This window comes from Globicephala melas, chromosome 21, assembly GCF_963455315.2.
Source record: "Globicephala melas chromosome 21, mGloMel1.2, whole genome shotgun sequence".
NCBI classification, from domain to species: domain Eukaryota; kingdom Metazoa; phylum Chordata; class Mammalia; order Artiodactyla; family Delphinidae; genus Globicephala; species Globicephala melas.
In genome coordinates this window covers 17,595,585-17,613,067 of record NC_083334.1, presented here as the reverse complement: position 1 = coordinate 17,613,067, position 17,483 = coordinate 17,595,585, and the positions used below count along the sequence as shown (strand labels likewise).

General features: G+C 35.2%; 1 protein-coding gene across 4 annotated transcripts in view; it reads left to right on the top strand.

Moving 5' to 3' along the window:
- MICU3 (mitochondrial calcium uptake family member 3) overlaps nt 1–16,978 on the top strand; it is an 87,875-nt gene extending 70,897 nt beyond the window's left edge. For 3 of the 4 annotated variants that reach the window (XM_030831986.2, XM_060291348.1, XM_060291349.1), the window contains 4 exons: nt 9,430–9,538; nt 11,549–11,706; nt 12,857–12,925; nt 14,645–16,978. In XM_030831986.2, the coding sequence (XP_030687846.1) occupies nt 9,430–9,538; nt 11,549–11,706; nt 12,857–12,925 (336 nt within the window). In that variant the 3' untranslated portion in view covers nt 14,645–16,978. Of the gene's footprint in view, nt 1–9,429; nt 9,539–11,548; nt 11,707–12,077; nt 12,145–12,856; nt 12,926–14,644 lie in introns of all 4 variants that reach the window. The other variant, XR_009560526.1, reaches the window with a different exon arrangement.
- Nucleotides 16,979–17,483: the final 505 nt, after the last annotated feature.

The window sequence follows — 17,483 nt, the reverse complement described above, 5'->3', positions numbered from 1 at the left end:
CTGCTGAGCTATAAGCTTTGACTACTATGTAAACATCACCTCATATAAAACAGTTTATATTGACATCATTTCAGTCACACTTTATTCATTTCTATAATACCCTTAATAAAGGGTCATTAGAAGACGGCTATTGACGAGTGAGTGATCTTATCGGTAGTTGAAGTGAGGTTTTTCAAAGAGTTTGGATGGCATGAATGGTTAAGAACCTGGGACAACTGATTGTCTATTTGTTTAGTAGCAAATGTTTTGTCAGCAATTCTGAGCAGTTGCATTATCTAGTGGTATTTGAGTGCATCACTGCAACCAAATAGAACTGGTGTTACAAGTACCCCTTCAAGCATGGGATGTTTTGGATATATTGCCTTCTATTTGTGTTTGTAGAAGGATCAAGTTAATCTATCCAAGAAAAACTTGCAAACAGTTTGACTTGGTTTAAAGTGGATACACTGTGACGGTGCTAACAATTCTGCAGGTCCCCTACGGAATGAGGAAAAAAGGACTTGATGCATTTGACTATTAGTTTATGTAATCACTTAGGGGTCTTTTATCTGTTTTACATGTTGAAGTAAATTTTTTCCAATTCATAGACACTTCCCTAAAAATAAATATCAGAAGTTGTACTATTTTGTCGAGCTACGAGTGTATTATTAGGGCCTTGAAGAATATGCTTTTTTTTCTTTTATCCACTGGAAACTTATAAAAATCTGAAATTCAAAAAAATCAATTCCAGGGTGAAGTGTTTAGGGAACTCTTCGTACTGTTTTTGCACCGATTTTTTACATTTAAAATTATTTCAAAATTAAAAGTTTGGGGGAGGGGAATTCCCTGCCAGGCCAGTGGTTAGGACTATGTGCTGTCACTGCCATGGCCCGAGTTCGATCCCTGGTCAGGGAACTAAGATCATGCAAGCCGTGTGGCACAGCCAAAAAATAAAAAATTTTCTTTTAAGTTAAATTCAGCTTCTCAAAACTTCTAATTGATAGAGGTATCTTAAATGTAACAAATCATTACAGTAAGAAAAGGAAAATATAGCAAGTGAACCAGCATTGATTCTCACTGATTTTTTTTTTTTTTGCGTTATCTCATCAATCATTAGAACAACCTTCCAGATACTGATAAATTTCTTTTAGAAAAGAGGAAGCTAAGGCTCTCAGGTACTTAAGATAGTTGCCCAAGGATTCAAACCCAAGACGCTAAGCCAGTGATATTCCTAACACACCCTACTTCTGTATTTACCATCTTTTCACCTGCCATCCTCTTCTCTCAAAAGAATAACAAGTAGTAGTACTTGAATAGCACTTTACATTTCTAAAATACTTTCATTTCCATTCATTTATCTAGCAGATATTAAACATCTGCTGTTTACTAGGCCTTATTGTAGCCACCGTGGATAAAGTGACAAGATAAGCAAAATCCTTCTCTCATGGAAACACTTCTTCATGGAGAGATACAATAAACAAGTAAAGGAAAAATAGTAAATGATATCTTTTCAGATAATGATAAATATTATGAAGAGGACTAGAAAAGAAGATAGACAATCAAGGTAGCTTTTGAGAAAAGGCTGTGAGGAATGACCTGTGCCAAGATCTGGATGAAGAACCTTCCAGGCAGAGGAAACAGCAAATACTAAGGGCCTGGGGACAGAAAAAGCTTCCTTTATCTGAGAAATTGCCAAAACGGTAAAGTCGGTGAAGGGGAAATAGTAGGAGATCGAGGAGAGATAGATTAGGGGTCAGGTCTCAGAGGATCGTGTAGGCCAAAATAAGAAGTTTAGATTTTATTCTAACAGTGATTCTAAGAGTGATGGTAAGCTACTATAGTATTTAAACTTTAAAGCAGTGGTAAGTAAACTACCTACTTCCTATTTTTGTAAATAAAGTTTTATTGGAACATAGCCACGTTCATTCTTTAATGGATTGTCTCTGGCTCCTTTTGAGCTATAACAGTAGAGTTGAGTAGTTGCAACATGCACCATATAACCTGAAAAAATTAAAATATTTATTCTCTGACCCTTTATAGAAAAAGTTTGCCAATCTTGTTTTAGAACATAGGTGTCATGTTTGTTCATTCAACAAGTATTCATTCAGTGAGTATTTGCTGTCTACTATGACACTCAAATCTGATCTAACTCATGAGCCAGATATGACCTGATTCATGTCTCAAAAGATTATTGTGGCTGGTGTATACAGAATAGACTTCAGTTGGCCCAGGTTTGAAAGAAGAAGGCAAGTTAGAATGTTGTTATAATAGGAATATAGGTAAGAGATGAGCATGGTTTGGACCAGGGTGAAACTAGGGAAAAGTGGTCAGATATTGGATCATTTGAAAAGTAGAGCTGATAGAACATGTTGCTGGATTAGACTGCAATATGATGGAACAAGAATCATGAAGAACTCCTAGGTTTTGGCCTGAACCACATGGTGAAACAGTGCCATTTATTGAGCTAAGCAAGACTACAAGCTTGGGATTAGGAAAGAATCAATGGTTTTATTTTGGACAAGTTAAATTTTAGATTCCTATGAGGTATCCACTTGAAGAAAGTCTGCAGGCAGTTGGATGTGTGACTAGCATTCAGGGGTGCAATGAGGACTACTTTTGGTGTATAGACTTCCAAATGGTGTCTCCAGTTTAAACGTCTCCCCCGAATTTCAGTCTTTTACTTCATACCGCCTACTCAGCATCTCCAGTAGTATCCAGTAGACATCTCAGGCTTAATGTTGCAAAACTAAACTCCTGAGCATCCCCCCCAAATCTTGCTCCATGCGCCATCTTCCCTGCTTGAATTAATGGAAACTCCATTCTTCCTAGTCGTTCTAGCCCAAAATTTTTGGACCTCTCCCTCTCATTCTACGTACAATCCACCACAGATCCTCCTGGCACTGCTTCTGTCAGCATTTGATCACTCCTTGCCACCTGCACTGCTACCACCCAGGTCAGTTGCCTCCTAAGTCACCTCTCTGCCTCCAGCTTTGCCTCCCTGCCATCCGCTCCCCATTCAGCATTTAAGGAAGCGCTTTATACCATGATTCAGATCTTATCATAGTAACTCCCCATTTTTCTCCTTACAGTGGCCTCCAAGGCCTACACAGGCTGCTCCCTCATTACCTCGGACCTCACTTCCTGCCATTCTCCCCTGTCCTCGCTCTGCTCCAGCCACACTGGCTACTTTACTGTTTCTCAAATACCAGGCAGTCTGCTGTCTCAGGGGTTTTGTGTGGGTTCTTTTCTCTGCCCAGAATGCTCTTCTCTTAGATATGCTGTGTATATCGCTCACTATGTTATTTCTCAATGAGGCCTACCCTTCCAATCTAATATATAAAGACTCACCTATTATATAAATAATATGTAACATGCTATGTAAGTAATAATCTAGTAGATAAATTATAACCCTTTCCCTTGGCATTCCCTATTCCTTCTTCCCTTAATCTGTTTTTATTTCCATAGTGTTATTGTCTTCTAACATACCATATAATTTACTTTTTATTTTTCATTGTTTATCTGGATAAATAATAGTATTGATATTTACTTATTTTTATTATTTGTTGTCTGTCTCCCCTAACTAGAACATAAACTCCAGGAAGGCTAGTGTTTTTATCTTTTTTATTCACTCGTATATCCGCAGCACCTAGAGCCCCTGTCAAATGAATTGATAGATAATATTTAAAGATGTGGAACTTAAAGCTTTTCTGTTTTTGTGAATTTTATCTACATATATATTCACTTATATGAAATGGTAGATATATACAAAGTTATTTATTATAGCATTGTAGCAAAAGATTGGAAACTACCTGCCTCTTTCAGTAACATACTGGTTAAATACCAGAAACTACCTCTTGCAGTAAGTTACTGGTTAAATAAATTATGATGTAACTATAAAATGGGAAAAGGTGCAGCTGGAAAAAGACTAAGAAAGGTCTTTATGTACTAATATAGAATGATCTCCAAGATGCAGTAAATGAAAAAGAACACAACTTAGAACATTGTGTATAGTATACTACCATTTGTTTAAAAAGATAGCCTATGCTAATTCTAGAAGGACCCACAGAACTAAAAACATTGGTTCCTCCAAGGAAAGGAACTACATGGCTAGGTGACAAGGGTGGGAGAAAGGGAGATTTTGTGTTGTATATTCTTTTGTTCCTTTTGAATTTTGAACAGGTGAATATATTGCCATATAACTAACTTAAAAAATGTTAAATACCATGGGACCAGGTGAACTTATCTAGGAGAGAATGTAGATAGAGACTGTAGAAGGGAAAGGAAGAGGGCTTATCATAACCACGTAATGTAAATATTAACAAGAAAGTAATAAAATTACCGTTATTAAGCTTTGAGGACACTGATGTTCAGAAAGATTTAAGAGACTTACCTTATTAGGTCATTCAGCCAGTAAATTTCAGAGTTTGAATTTTCTGCTTTTTTCACAATGGTACACTTCCCTCAATCTTTCAGAGTTGTTTATATATTTGTAAAAGTTATTATGTATTTGCTATTTAGATCAGTTACTGATCTAAATAGCACACTTAATTTATGATATGAGTATGAATTTTGTGTTGAGAATAAACATAGTTTATATTCCTGAGGTCCTCTTAAGCGCATGTTTTCTAAATGGTCGTTTTAGTTTGGATGATAATTTGTCTTGATGATTTTTTTGGCTTTTTCAATTTAAATCTTTTCCTCATTCTAGTCTTTTGATTTTTTCAAATTTTACCGAGGTAAAAATCATGTAACATAAAATTAACCATTTTAAGCTGAACAATTCAGTGTCATTTAGTATATACACATGTTGTACAACCACTATCTCTGTCTATTTCCAAAACATTTTCATTACACCAGAAGTAAACCCTGTACCTATTAAGTGTTTTCCCCCAGCCTCTGGTAACCATCAGTCTGCTTTTTCTCTCAGTGGATTTAACCATTCTGGCTATTTCATATAAAAAGAATCAGGCAATATGTGACTTACCATGTTTGGCTTCTTTCATAATGTTTTTGAGGTTCATCCACATTGTAGCATCTATCAGTACTTCATTCCTTGTTATGGCTGAATAACGTTCCATTGTAGGTATATACCACTATTTGTTTATCCAGTCATCTGCCCATAGCCATGTGAGCTTTTCCCACCCTTTGGGTATTGTGAATAATGCTGCTATGAATATGTGTGTACATGTATTTTTTTGTTTAAATACCAGTTTTCAGTTCTTTTGGGTATATACCTAGAGTGGAATTGCTATATATATAAATTATAGCCATCCTAGTGAGTATGAAGTGTTATCTATGTAATCACCTTTACCTTTACCTTAACCAGAACTCTTTATTTCTTTATATAGCTTTGAGTTGCTATCTAGTTTCTTGTCTTTTCAGCCTGAGGGACTTCCTTTAGCATTTCTTGTAGGACGGGTCTGCTAGTAATGAATTCCCTTAGCTTTTGTTTATCTGAGAATGTCTTAATTTCTTCATTTTTGAAGGATACTTTTGCCACATACAGAATTCTTGGTTGACAGGTTTTTTTCTTTCAGCACTTGAAGTATCCCACTCACTTCTTGCCTCTGTGAGTTCTGATGAGAAATCAGCTGCTAATCTTATTGGGGATCCCTTCTATGTGAAGAGCTGCTTCTCCTCTGCTGCTTTCAAGTATCTCTGGCTCTGGCTTTTGACACTTTGAATATGTGTCTTGGTGTGGGCGTTTTTTAGTTTATCCTACTTGGATTTCATTGAGCTTCTCAGATGTGCAGACTCCCGTCTTCCCTCAAATTTGGTGTTTTCAACCATTATTTCTTTAAATATTCTTTCGACTCCTTTCTCTCTTTTCCTTCTGGAAGTCCCATAACGTATGTATGAACTTGATGGTGTCCCCAGGACCCTTAGGCTCTGTTCACTTTTCTTTTTTATTTTTTTCCTGCGGTACATGGGCCTCTCACTGTTGTGGCCTCTCCCATTGCAGAGCACAGGCTCTGGACGCGCAGGCTCAGCGGCCATGGCTCACGGGCCCAGCCGCTCCGCGGCATGTGGGATCTTCCCAGACCAGGGCACGAACCTGTGTCCCCTGCATCGGCAGGTGAACTCTCAACCACTGCGCCACCAGGGAAGCCCTGTTCACTTTTCTTCATTCTTGTTTCTTTCTGTGCCTCAGACTGAATAATTTCAATTGTCCTCTCTTTAATTTCGTAGATTCTTTCTTCTGTCTGCCCACATCTATTGTTGAACTTCTCTAGTCAGCTTTTCATTTCAGCTATTGTACTTTTAAGCTCCAGAATTTTTATTTGGTTCCTTTTACACTTTCTCTCTCTTTATTGATATTCTCATTTTGTTCATACATGGTTTTCCTGATTCCCTTTAGTTCTTTGTCCATGGTTTCCTTTAGCTCTTTAAGCGTATTTACAACAATTAATTTAAAATCGTTTTTTCTTTGGTCCAATGTCTTGGCTTCTTTAGGGATGGCTTCTGTTGATTCTTTTTTTTCCTTCTTGTGAATGGGCCATATTTTCCTGATTCTTTGTATGCACTGTAATTTTTTGCTAAAAATTAGCCATTTTGAATATTATATGGTAACTCTGGAAATCACATTCTCCCCTACAGTTGTCCATTTGCAAAATAGCTTGGATAAGTCACTAAACAAACAGAAAAGACTGTATTCCTTGTCGTGTGCAGTCACTTAAGACTCTGTTCCTTTATCTTAGGGGTTAGCCAGAGAACTGACAGAGATTTCCTTAAATGCCTGAAGCCAAGAAGAAAAAAATATAGTACTGTCCCAGTCTTTGCAGTTAAGCTGTGAGCTGGAGCACTCCTTCAACACTACGCCAGGCTACCTAAGCCCCTTTATTTACCTTCACCTCCTGCTTTCACAGAGCTCACATATCTGCCAGAGGTGGTAACCTAGGGTCCTCTCAGGTCTGTTAAAGCATGTGTCAGTTCCTGGGCATGTCCAATTTCCCAAGTATATGCAATAGCGCTGTGAGCCCCTATTCTCCCAGTAACCATTCTCTTCAGCCTCCTCCTTCCCAGGCTTTTGGATTCTGTCTGCCACTTGTCTCCTCTGTCGTCCCTTGCCCCAGGCTGGCATAGAGTGTGTATGTCTTTAAATGTTTTAATAGATGTCACTGTCACCAGGAAAGCCATTCTAGTCCAAGGGGAAAAGGGTGAAACAAAAGTTAGCCTCTGTGCTGGTCCTTCAGGGAATCACCAGACAGGTCAAATCACATATCATGACAATTTGAGAACAAGGCACCCTTACTGAAAATCAGTTGACCATAGATATTTGGGTTTATTTCTGGACTCTCAGTATATATGTATTTTTGATACTTTAAAGTCGTCAGATATTATCATCACTTTATTTTTGTTACAATGTAAGCTACTTCTTTTTACTCCACTTCTAACGATTAGGACACACTCCATTCAAGTCCCAGTGGTTCATTACAGAAGTGATTCTGGGAATAAGAATGGGGAGGGAGAAGAAATGGCCATACCCCTGTCTCTCTGCCACTTCCCCAGACTGTCTGTCCCTCACTTCTGTTAAGAATGGATTGCTTTAAATAATCGCCGTCAAAATGAATGCCCTGTTTTTCAATTTACAAACACAAAGAGTTTAATCTGTACAAAACAATTACTGTATGGTTTTGAATTTGCCCTGTCTTTCCAAACATGAGATCCCCATTTTGAAAAATCCAAAGGTTCAAATGGAGAACATTGTATTCTGTCATTCTTTGATTTCCTTTTAATTTTAAGCTCCCTAAAAGTATTGACATTTTTGTTTACACTTTGTTTTAAAATATCCCATCCTCTTGTTTTTCACTTTTACCAGCATTAACCTGTCACCCTGACACAGAGATTGTTGCTGGGACAGCTGATCCAGCACAAACTGATACAGAACCAGAGCAGTGGCCAGTTTCCCTGGCAACAAGCTCTTCACATCAAGACAAACCCCTTCTGGCTCAGTCTCCCTAATTGAGTCAAACAGTCCTGTCAGGAAAACATGGCAGGGGGGATCAGATCACAAAGCAGAATCCAGAGTTGGAATGGCCATAAATGAATGTAAGGAAAGAGAAAAAGAAAAAGTGAAGAGAAATGACAGTGATGATTCTCCTTGAAAGTAAAGAGGGGTGATAATTGAAGTGGAACTAATGTGTATTAAAATTTGGTATTATTATTTCAATAACAAATTGATAATATTATTTTGATAATAAATCACTTAATCAGTAGCTGGCTTATATGAAAATAAACTCTCTGGTTCTTTGCCCAGCTTTCCAGTGCCACCTCCTTAGCTTCCCTTCCCCTGCTACCCCAGTAGTAAGGTCAGAAATTGTGACGCCTAAGCTCTCAGCCCTCTGCTTGTTCTCTGTTTACTTTGTCTCTCAGTTTTGTTCATCTTGCTGAGGAGAACACATCAAGCAAATGCAGCCCTTTGTATCCAAATTCATATTATCAGAGATACATTGTGCTTATTTCAAGTAACTTTCCTGTTTAATTGAAGTTATAGCAGTGGCAATAAACATTGTGCTTATTTCAAGTCACTTTCCTGTTTAATTGAAGTTATAGCAGTGGCAATAACTTCAATTTATGTAAATGAAATTCCAGAGTCCTTTCCATGACCCTACCGGAAGCCCTGTGTTGGGCCTCCCAGAGCTCTGCTACAGTCATTGTACTTCCTCCTGTTATTCTGGCAGCCTTATCATGGCAGGAACAAGTAAAAATACACGACTGTTGGCTTATTAGACATATTTATTTTGCATTGTCATTATAAAGACATTAATGACCTAATGCTGAAATATATTTAAGGAGAAATACATGTACAGGAGAAACTGGGTGTTTTTTTGTTGTTTTTTTTTGTGTGTGTTTTTTTTGCGGTACGTGGGCCTCTCACTGTTGTGGCCTCTCCCGTTGCGGAGCACAGGCTCCGGACATGCAGGCTCAGCGGCCATGGCTCACGGGCCCAGCCGCTCCGCGGCATGTGGGATCTTCCCCGACTGGGGCACGAACCCGTGTCCCCTGCATTGGCAGGCAGACTCTCAACCACTGCGCCACCAGGGAAGCCCGAGAAACTGTTTTTAGAGGGTTTTTTTTCTTCTTTTTTCTTAATGATCATACTAACTTTTAAAGTTTATGAAATTCAGGCCTGAAGTGAGAATTTCTAAAAATGGAAACTTTTAAATTTATGTTTATTGTAGCATTTTTCTTTAACTTTGTGCTGGTATGACAGTGTTTTAAAAATATTTTCACCTATCATTGCTAATAGTAGCAACATTACCCAGTGAAAAAAATTTGGGTGAATTTTACATTTCGTTTGGAGAAAGAAGGTTTCAGAAGGTACCCTGGAAATATATACTTACAAGATATATTGCTGATGCTCAGTCTACTTATTTCTAGTAAGCGTAGATATTTGTTTAAATCAATTTGACAATGCTAAATATATTTACATATATTTTCCCAATATAGGGCATTACATTTGATGAATTCAGGTCATTTTTCCAGTTTTTGAACAACCTAGAAGACTTTGCAATAGCCTTGAATATGTATAATTTTGCAAGTCGCTCTATAGGGCAAGGTAAGTAACAAACTTTCAAAACCTAAAAGCAAACCATATTCCTACATTGCTTCTGGTGACTTTGACAACAAATTAACTAGATATATCATATTAGCCATCAATTTGCCTGAAAGTTTGGTGTATACTTCAACAGGAAATTTGTTTTCCCTAAGCTAAATTTAGGAAAATATGCTACTATTTTGTATTAAATTTATGATTGCCCTTCACTGCATATTATGGGAAAAGCTAATGATGTTTGTAAAGGTTTAAAGAGGACGAAACCTCATGGCTGCTTGGTAACCTTGAGGGGATATGTGTCTCCCTATAGAAGAGCCAGCTGGCCATGCCGCAAACGTCATCACAGGGTGATATTCATATTATTTGTTTGTCTTACTGATTTTACCCACACTCTCTGCTGGCTCAGAAACCTGAATTTTGTCAACAGAGCCACCTCTTAGCCATGGACTTACATTAGCCAAGTTTTAAGAACGATATATAAAAATGACAGTCAATTTTGCTTGATTTACCAAAAAATACAACTGCCATAGAATTCTGAATGCTGTAGTCCTCAGGACCAGCTCATTCTTTCCCTGTAGGTAGACTAACAAGTCAAGTCCTTTTCCCAGCATTCTGTAGCTATGACCCACCTTCCCTTCCCTCGTGGCCATATTGTTTTTAAATATTCTTGCCATATGAGGGCTTTCTGGTTATGTCTTTATGGTGATTTTACCCGTGTCTGCCATAATCTAATAAGTGCTAATCCCCCAGTTCAATCTCAGAGGACAGTCTGGTTATTTTATTACCAAGTTCTAGGGACAAGGCAAACCGGAGCCTCTAAGTGCTAATAATTCTCTTTCCCCAAAACACAGATAGTGAATCCCTCGCATAGCTTCATTCACTTACTCGTTGAGGAAAAGAAACCTAAAAACTGAAAAGTTTTCATATTTCACCCTTTGACTGGTCTAGATATTCCAATAAGGCATCTTCTTAACACATTTTAGTGTTTTAAAACCAAAACCTTTGGGAGCCCTGCCTTAACAGGCCAATGTTTTACTGCCATGGTAAACCTACTAATCAACTTTAAAAAGAGAAAAAGTCAGTATCTGCTTAGCTGGTTCAGAATGGAAAGTTGCTCTTTTACTTTGTGGAACTGAATGAAACGAAATGAAAAAAATCACCCTTGCAGGTGCTAGGAATAGATCTGTCTCTTTTTTTTTTTTTCTGTTGCTACTTCTAGCACGTTAATTCACGTTATCACCCCTTAGAAAGAGCTATTGCTGTAGCCACCGCAGTGGTATTCCTGCCATTATCCACTCTCCTCTCTGACGTTTCCTGGACAACTCACAGAATAATCTTCCTAAAACAGATTAACCCTGACACACCTGCTATGGAAAATTCTTCAGTTCCCCAATTGCCTGTTGAAGATCGTACAGGTTCCTCACCTCAAAGTCCCCCCGCAGAGCTTCCCCAGCTCCTGGGTGTCCAGGCTGCTCATTTTCTGAACATGCCTTGTGCTCCTGTGCCCTGCCCCACCTTTGTTCTTTCATGTCATCATCTGCCATTTCCTCTCATCTCTACAAGCTGAAATCCTTTATCCTTCAGGGCTGAACTCAGATACAAAGCGGCAGCCTTCCCTAATCGCTGTCTTCTCTCTCTTTTCCCTACGCTACCCCACAAGTAACCACTCATTTCCAAATTCTCATAGCGCTTTGTTGCTGCTTTTTGTGTGGTCCTGTGTAATGATTATTTGGGCAGGTGTGTCATCTCCCATCTGAACTGTAAGTTTCTTGAGAACTTATTCACCTTAATAACCTCTAAAGTATCTGTGGTTGATAGTAGGTCCTTTTAATTAAAACCGCAAAAAATTTTATGTTCCCTAAAAAGATGGCATGATTAATGAAAAGTGCTATGTTACATAAGATCATGACCCATGTTTAGAAAAAAACCCTTCTTTTATAACCTTGCTAGTAATTAACACATATTATAAAAATAATGTTAATGGTTTACTCCTTTTCTGTGTCATTTATCTAGATGAATTTAAACGTGCCGTCTATGTAGCCACTGGCCTCAGACTTTCACCACATTTAGTGAACACAGTCTTTAAGATTTTTGATGTTGACAAAGATGATCAATTAAGCTATAAAGAATTCATTGGAATTATGAAAGACAGACTCCATAGAGGATTCCGGGTAAACCTATAAATTTCAACCCTATTGCTATCCTTTTTAAGAACTGAAAGAAAAAAATCCATCTAAGTTTCAGAAACAATTTATATAAGTTTTTAAGGATATAAACAGGAAATGTTATATTTGAAAAGAAAAAACATAAGGCCCTACCTATTTTCAAAAACAATTTGAAGAGATAAAAGGTGATGCTTTTTTAAATATAAAATCAGTGTGAATTTTAATAACTTATTTTCATATTCAATTAGTTTAATGTCTTCATCCCAGTTTGTGGGGGGGAAATGTTGCCAAATATTTTGATTCAGTCTGCACACTGGCTGTTTAAGACTTGCTAGTATACAAAGAAATATCACTATTTCTCATTTTATATGATGCAGATTTCCACTAGGCAACGTGAGGTTCTTAAGTCACTGCATATTCAGTACTTTTTATATGGAAAATGAGGTAAAAAATGTTTTTTTGTCTGTTGAACTGTTCTTTCCTTTTAACATCTTATACTGCAAAATAATTACAAGAAATTCAGTGATTTTTCTCAGAAATATGTTTTAAAGAATGAAATGTAGCATAAATCAATAAATGTTTACACATTTAATGTATTTGGATGTGCCACAAATGGAAAAAGAAAAAAATATATGATTAACAGCTAGAATATTCAATCTTCCCTCTTTGGTAACAGTACCCCTGAGCATTGTACATTTAAAAAGAAAAAAATATATATATGTACCAAAAAATCAAGATTCATCTGAGACAATGTTTTTAAAGATTTTTAATGGATTCTTAAAATCCCAACTGTCTTGGTAAAGATACCGTGTACTTAACTGCCACCTAGTGGTTAGTTATTAACATTTGCGGTGATGGCACAAATGCCTAAAAGGGCATGCGTTGAAAATCATTTTTTTCCTCAAATATTTTAGAATAGCAAGATCAAACTAAAATATTGGGTTGGCCAAAAAGTTCGTTCAGGTTTTTTGTAAGATGTTACGAAAGACACGAACAAACTTTTTGGCCACCCCAATATAAAACTATGCTATAAACCCTTGACACTGTATTTCTCTCTTAGATTTTATGTATTTTTATTTTTGCCTTATTTATTGAATATCTGTGACCCCATAACATTTTATTTACATTTGCACACTCTTAATCCTCTGTTCCACAGGGTTATAAAACAGTTCAGAAGTATCCCACTTTCAAATCCTGTCTGAAGAAGGAACTTCATAGCAGATAAGTATGTTAGCACCTGTTTGTCTAAATTTGTTCAGTAACAGTAAAAGAAGGGTCATAATTTATTCTTCTCTTACAACATTTAGGTAATAGCTGAAAGAAATAGAATTATAATTTATTTTTAATGTTTAGGTCACTAATTCAAGTTAAGAATTAGTCTTTTAATGATTTCATTTTACACCATACAATTCAGTTTAAGAATAGTTATTATAACAAAGCATTAGTTTGCCACTGTTAAGTTGTGATCTAAAAATGAACTGGAATAAATACTCATCTGACTGGAATTCTCATGAATGTTGTGACTGAAAATTTTTCTGCTTAACCTGTAGTTTTGTATCTGAGCAGATACAATATAATGAATCCAGATTGCATTTTTATAATCTAGGATTACTAGCATCTAAGGGATATTTGTAACTATTTTTTAGGATCATGATTCCAAACATCTGCTACAATAATAGCAACTAAATTTTTTTAGAGTTATTTTGGGTGTCTGGCACTATACTAGGTGTTCTTCTACATGTAGTATTTCATTTAATCCTTACAGATAGATATCCCATTTAACAGCAGAGAAAATAGAGACTTGGGGAGTCATTTACCCAAGATAACTTGCTAGTAAGTTGCAAACCAGGATTTGAGCAATTTGAGCCTCATTCTGTGTGATGACAAAACCATCTTAGTTATTATTTACTACACCATCACCATGGAATGAAATAGTTGAGGAAGATACGGGAGATTTGTTCAGTTTGTATCAACCCAAATAAGTATCTCAGACTTGTTGCTGACCTCCAAAATGAGAGATTTGTTTTTCCTTTTTTCTTTTTGTTTTTCTTTTAAAAGTCAACTATAGCTCTAAAATTTTGGTTGATTGTGGGTTCTGATTAGGTGTCTGCAGTGAAACTTTCATTCATTTACATGCTTGCAAATACCTATTTTTTTCAAGATTAAAACATTTATATTTGTCTAGAGTGGCATTACCGAAGTGGTACATATGCATAGGATGTCAATGTATATTAGTTAAAAGACGAAAAGCTGTTTAGAAATAAGTATGAGAAATATCATAATAGATATGGTTAAATAGGTTCCTTAGGACTTACAGATCTTAATATGCCACTATTGATTTGTCTCTCTAAAAGAAAACAGCAGTATTTGGTATTTTGCAAAGTAGCTTTGAAGCCTAATATTTTATGGAACCCATTTAGGGAATTGCTGGTCTAAAATGTTTAGTGGTAAGTAGGCTTATTTACTTATCTAAGGTGGTAACTGTTGTGATTGAGCTAACAGAAGAAGTCAGGTCTTCCTAATCTCTATTTTGAGGAACTTTATATTGCCTTTATTATAAGAAGTTAAGCTAAACATTTAAAAAAATAGTAGGACTATACCATTTATATGTTCATATAGATAGTGTTTCCAACCAGCCTGTAATAGTGTCACATTGACATTATTGATTCTGTGTAGTAGTATATAGAACCATAGAAAAAAATGACTACTTAGATTCTAGAACTTTGTAAGACTGTGGATTAGACAAGTTACTAAACAAAACACTGAACCTTTAAATTTAAGGAAATAGTTTATGATTAAGTCTTTGATTCTTATACTTGCTGTTGCGTGTTTTTATCATGTGCCTTACTGTTTCCTGTGATTATTATAATGATTAATGCTGTTACCTCCGAATTTCATCCTAAAAAATGTTACTTTTATGTATTACATATATTTTTTTAATTAGGTACTTCTAAAGCAAAGTTTAAAGGATTATTATCTACTTGAAAGTGCAAGAAGCAAAAACTTCAGAGGGCGGAAGCAGGTCTGAGATCAGAACTTGTGTAAATGAAGGAAAAGGTGAAATGCTAATTATTTTTTCTTTAACTGAATTTTTGAATATAAGATGCATCTTCTTACTGATTACTAATGTTACATGTTATCATGCATCTTCTTACTAATTACTAACATTACGTGTTATCATGTTGAGCTTTTGACTTGATTTACTGAACTCTGCACTTTTTCATTCCCTTCGGATTCTTCCAGTGACTATATAAGAATGTATTTTAATTTTTAAAAAAATTTATTAGAAATTTGTCTCATTTCAAAATAATGTATGACTCCTGGAATCTAGATCACTTAAAAATGAACAGCAACATATTTTTGGTTTTAGACTGAACTTATTATCAGAAAATGAATATTCCTTGAGATTTATCTTAGGGCCCTTAGAATTGTTAATAGATCTCCAGGCTTTTAATTACATTGAAGTAATTTTGAAACACAAATAGAAATTAAGCTACTATACAATATGATGGTTTACACTGTACTTTTAACTTTTAAAATTGCTTAATTAACATATATTGTTTGAACCATATAAAGTTTTTTTTAAAGTTTTTGTTCATTTACCAAAGTCAACAGAATGTCTGATATTATTTTATGTATACAGTAATTTAAAATGTAAATTTTTTTTCTCAAAAAAACTCATACATTAATGGTAGAAACAGTGGTAGTTTTTGTATCAGTAGTCACTGTTGTTGTCGTTATTGTTTTAAACATGGTGCAGCTCCTGATAGCAGATGGTACATGTTAATAACAGTAGTAAAAATAATATCTTGAGGCTCTGTAACTTATCACATATTGTTATTATGTGTCTGTGGTGTCAAAATGAGTATTATAAAAGATTAATATAAAATGGTTTAGCAGACTGAAGTATATATTAGGTAGAAGTTAATATTTGTTTCTTGCGAAAGGACCACATGTTAAAGTAATGCCAAACAGCCAGTAATCATGAATACTTTAAATAGAATTTATTATTTCAAAATGTCTTAAAAGAGAAAAGATAAACTTTCTATTGAAAAACAGCAAAATTAGATTTTCTCCTGGAGAAAATAACTTGATAGGATTTAATGGAAATCTGTTCAATTAAAAAAATGTAGTTTATAAAAAGTTACTATGCAAAAATAGAACAATGAATCTAAATTATACTGTATGTGGAAGATAGGTTCATTTATCTTCTAAGATGTACTAAATATAAACTGCACACACTCCAACTGTTATCTTGCTTTTACTATGAAAATAGGAAATACTGACTTTGTTTTTGTTAAGTTATTAAAGGTGAAATTGATAGTTCTGCATCAGCCTATTTATAAAAGTAATGTTATTCCCAAGAATATGTTGTTAGCATTGACAATGCATTTTTAGACTTTTTACATTCTTTTTCTGATATTATTTATTACATTGATATAAAAATATATGATTCATCAGTTTTAGGATTTCACATAGTATAATTTCACCTGCTTTGCAGGTTGATTCCGTTGATTAACTAAATGAAAATGTCTACCTTCTCATTTAACGTGCCCCAGCTCTATTTTACCTTACACTGAATGTTCTCAATATTATTTGCTATCTAAAAGAATGGAAAAATGCAACTTACTTTTATCTTTAATTATAAACTAAATTATCTTGCATATATGGAAAAATTGCTATTTAGAACAGTCCTATAAATAGATATTAAAAACTGAATTAGCTCATTAAGATTCTTTGTAATTCTGCCATTCTCCCAAGGAATATTACATATGTAACCTTTATTCTTTATTGCTTATCAGAGTGAATGGATACTCATCTGCTTATAAGACTGCAGCATAATATTAAAATGCAAATAAATAAAATATTCTGATGAATTAAAATGGAAAAGAGTAGTAAATTATGGTGATTCTCCACATATTATCAGTCTTGAACTTTATCATCTATAAAATGGGAGGTAAAAATATCTCACTGGACTGTTGTTTACATCAATTTTAAAAATTTTAAGTACTTTGAAAATAGTAATGTACTAAATACATGTATGCTATTCTCAGTATTTCCTTCTACAAACTATTCCTTGGAAAGATGAAGCTATACATGAAATTTTAGTATTATACTCTTTACAGAAGACTTTATGATGAAAGGTTTATGGTAATTCTCAGAATCATTTCTTATTATGAATTCCATTTAAGTTCCAGTTTATTGTTCTTATTATAACTGTAAAGTGACCTGTCTTACATTCTTATGTTATCTTAAAATAAATACACTTGCTCTTGAATCAAGAAATTTAGTACTTTGCTTTTCTGTATATCTGTGGACTAATGTCTTTCTGAAAAATGTCACGTATAAACTTTGAAAATCTTTGTTGATTACCAAACCTCCATTGATTTTATGCCCTCTGCTATAGCAATACATGCCAAGAAATTAATCTCATCAACACTTCTGTAAGTAAATACATCATAGAGCCATAAAGCCTCTCAAAGTGTATAATAGGAATTCATACATTATATTGATAAAATATTATCATTGGTACTGGAAAACTTTCAGAAAGTTTACATGTGAATGGAATATCAATTTTCCTTTACAGACTAACTGTTTAAATGGTTTAAAATCATTAAACCAACACTGCAGCAGCCCGTTTCACTAATGTTGGTATTTTGTAGGTATCATCTTACTAAGACAACTCCTAGAAATTTACCAATTTTCAAAATACATTTCAGTAGTCCCCCCTTATCCATGGCTTCACTTCCCGTGGTTTCAGTTACTCGTGGTCAACCTGGGTC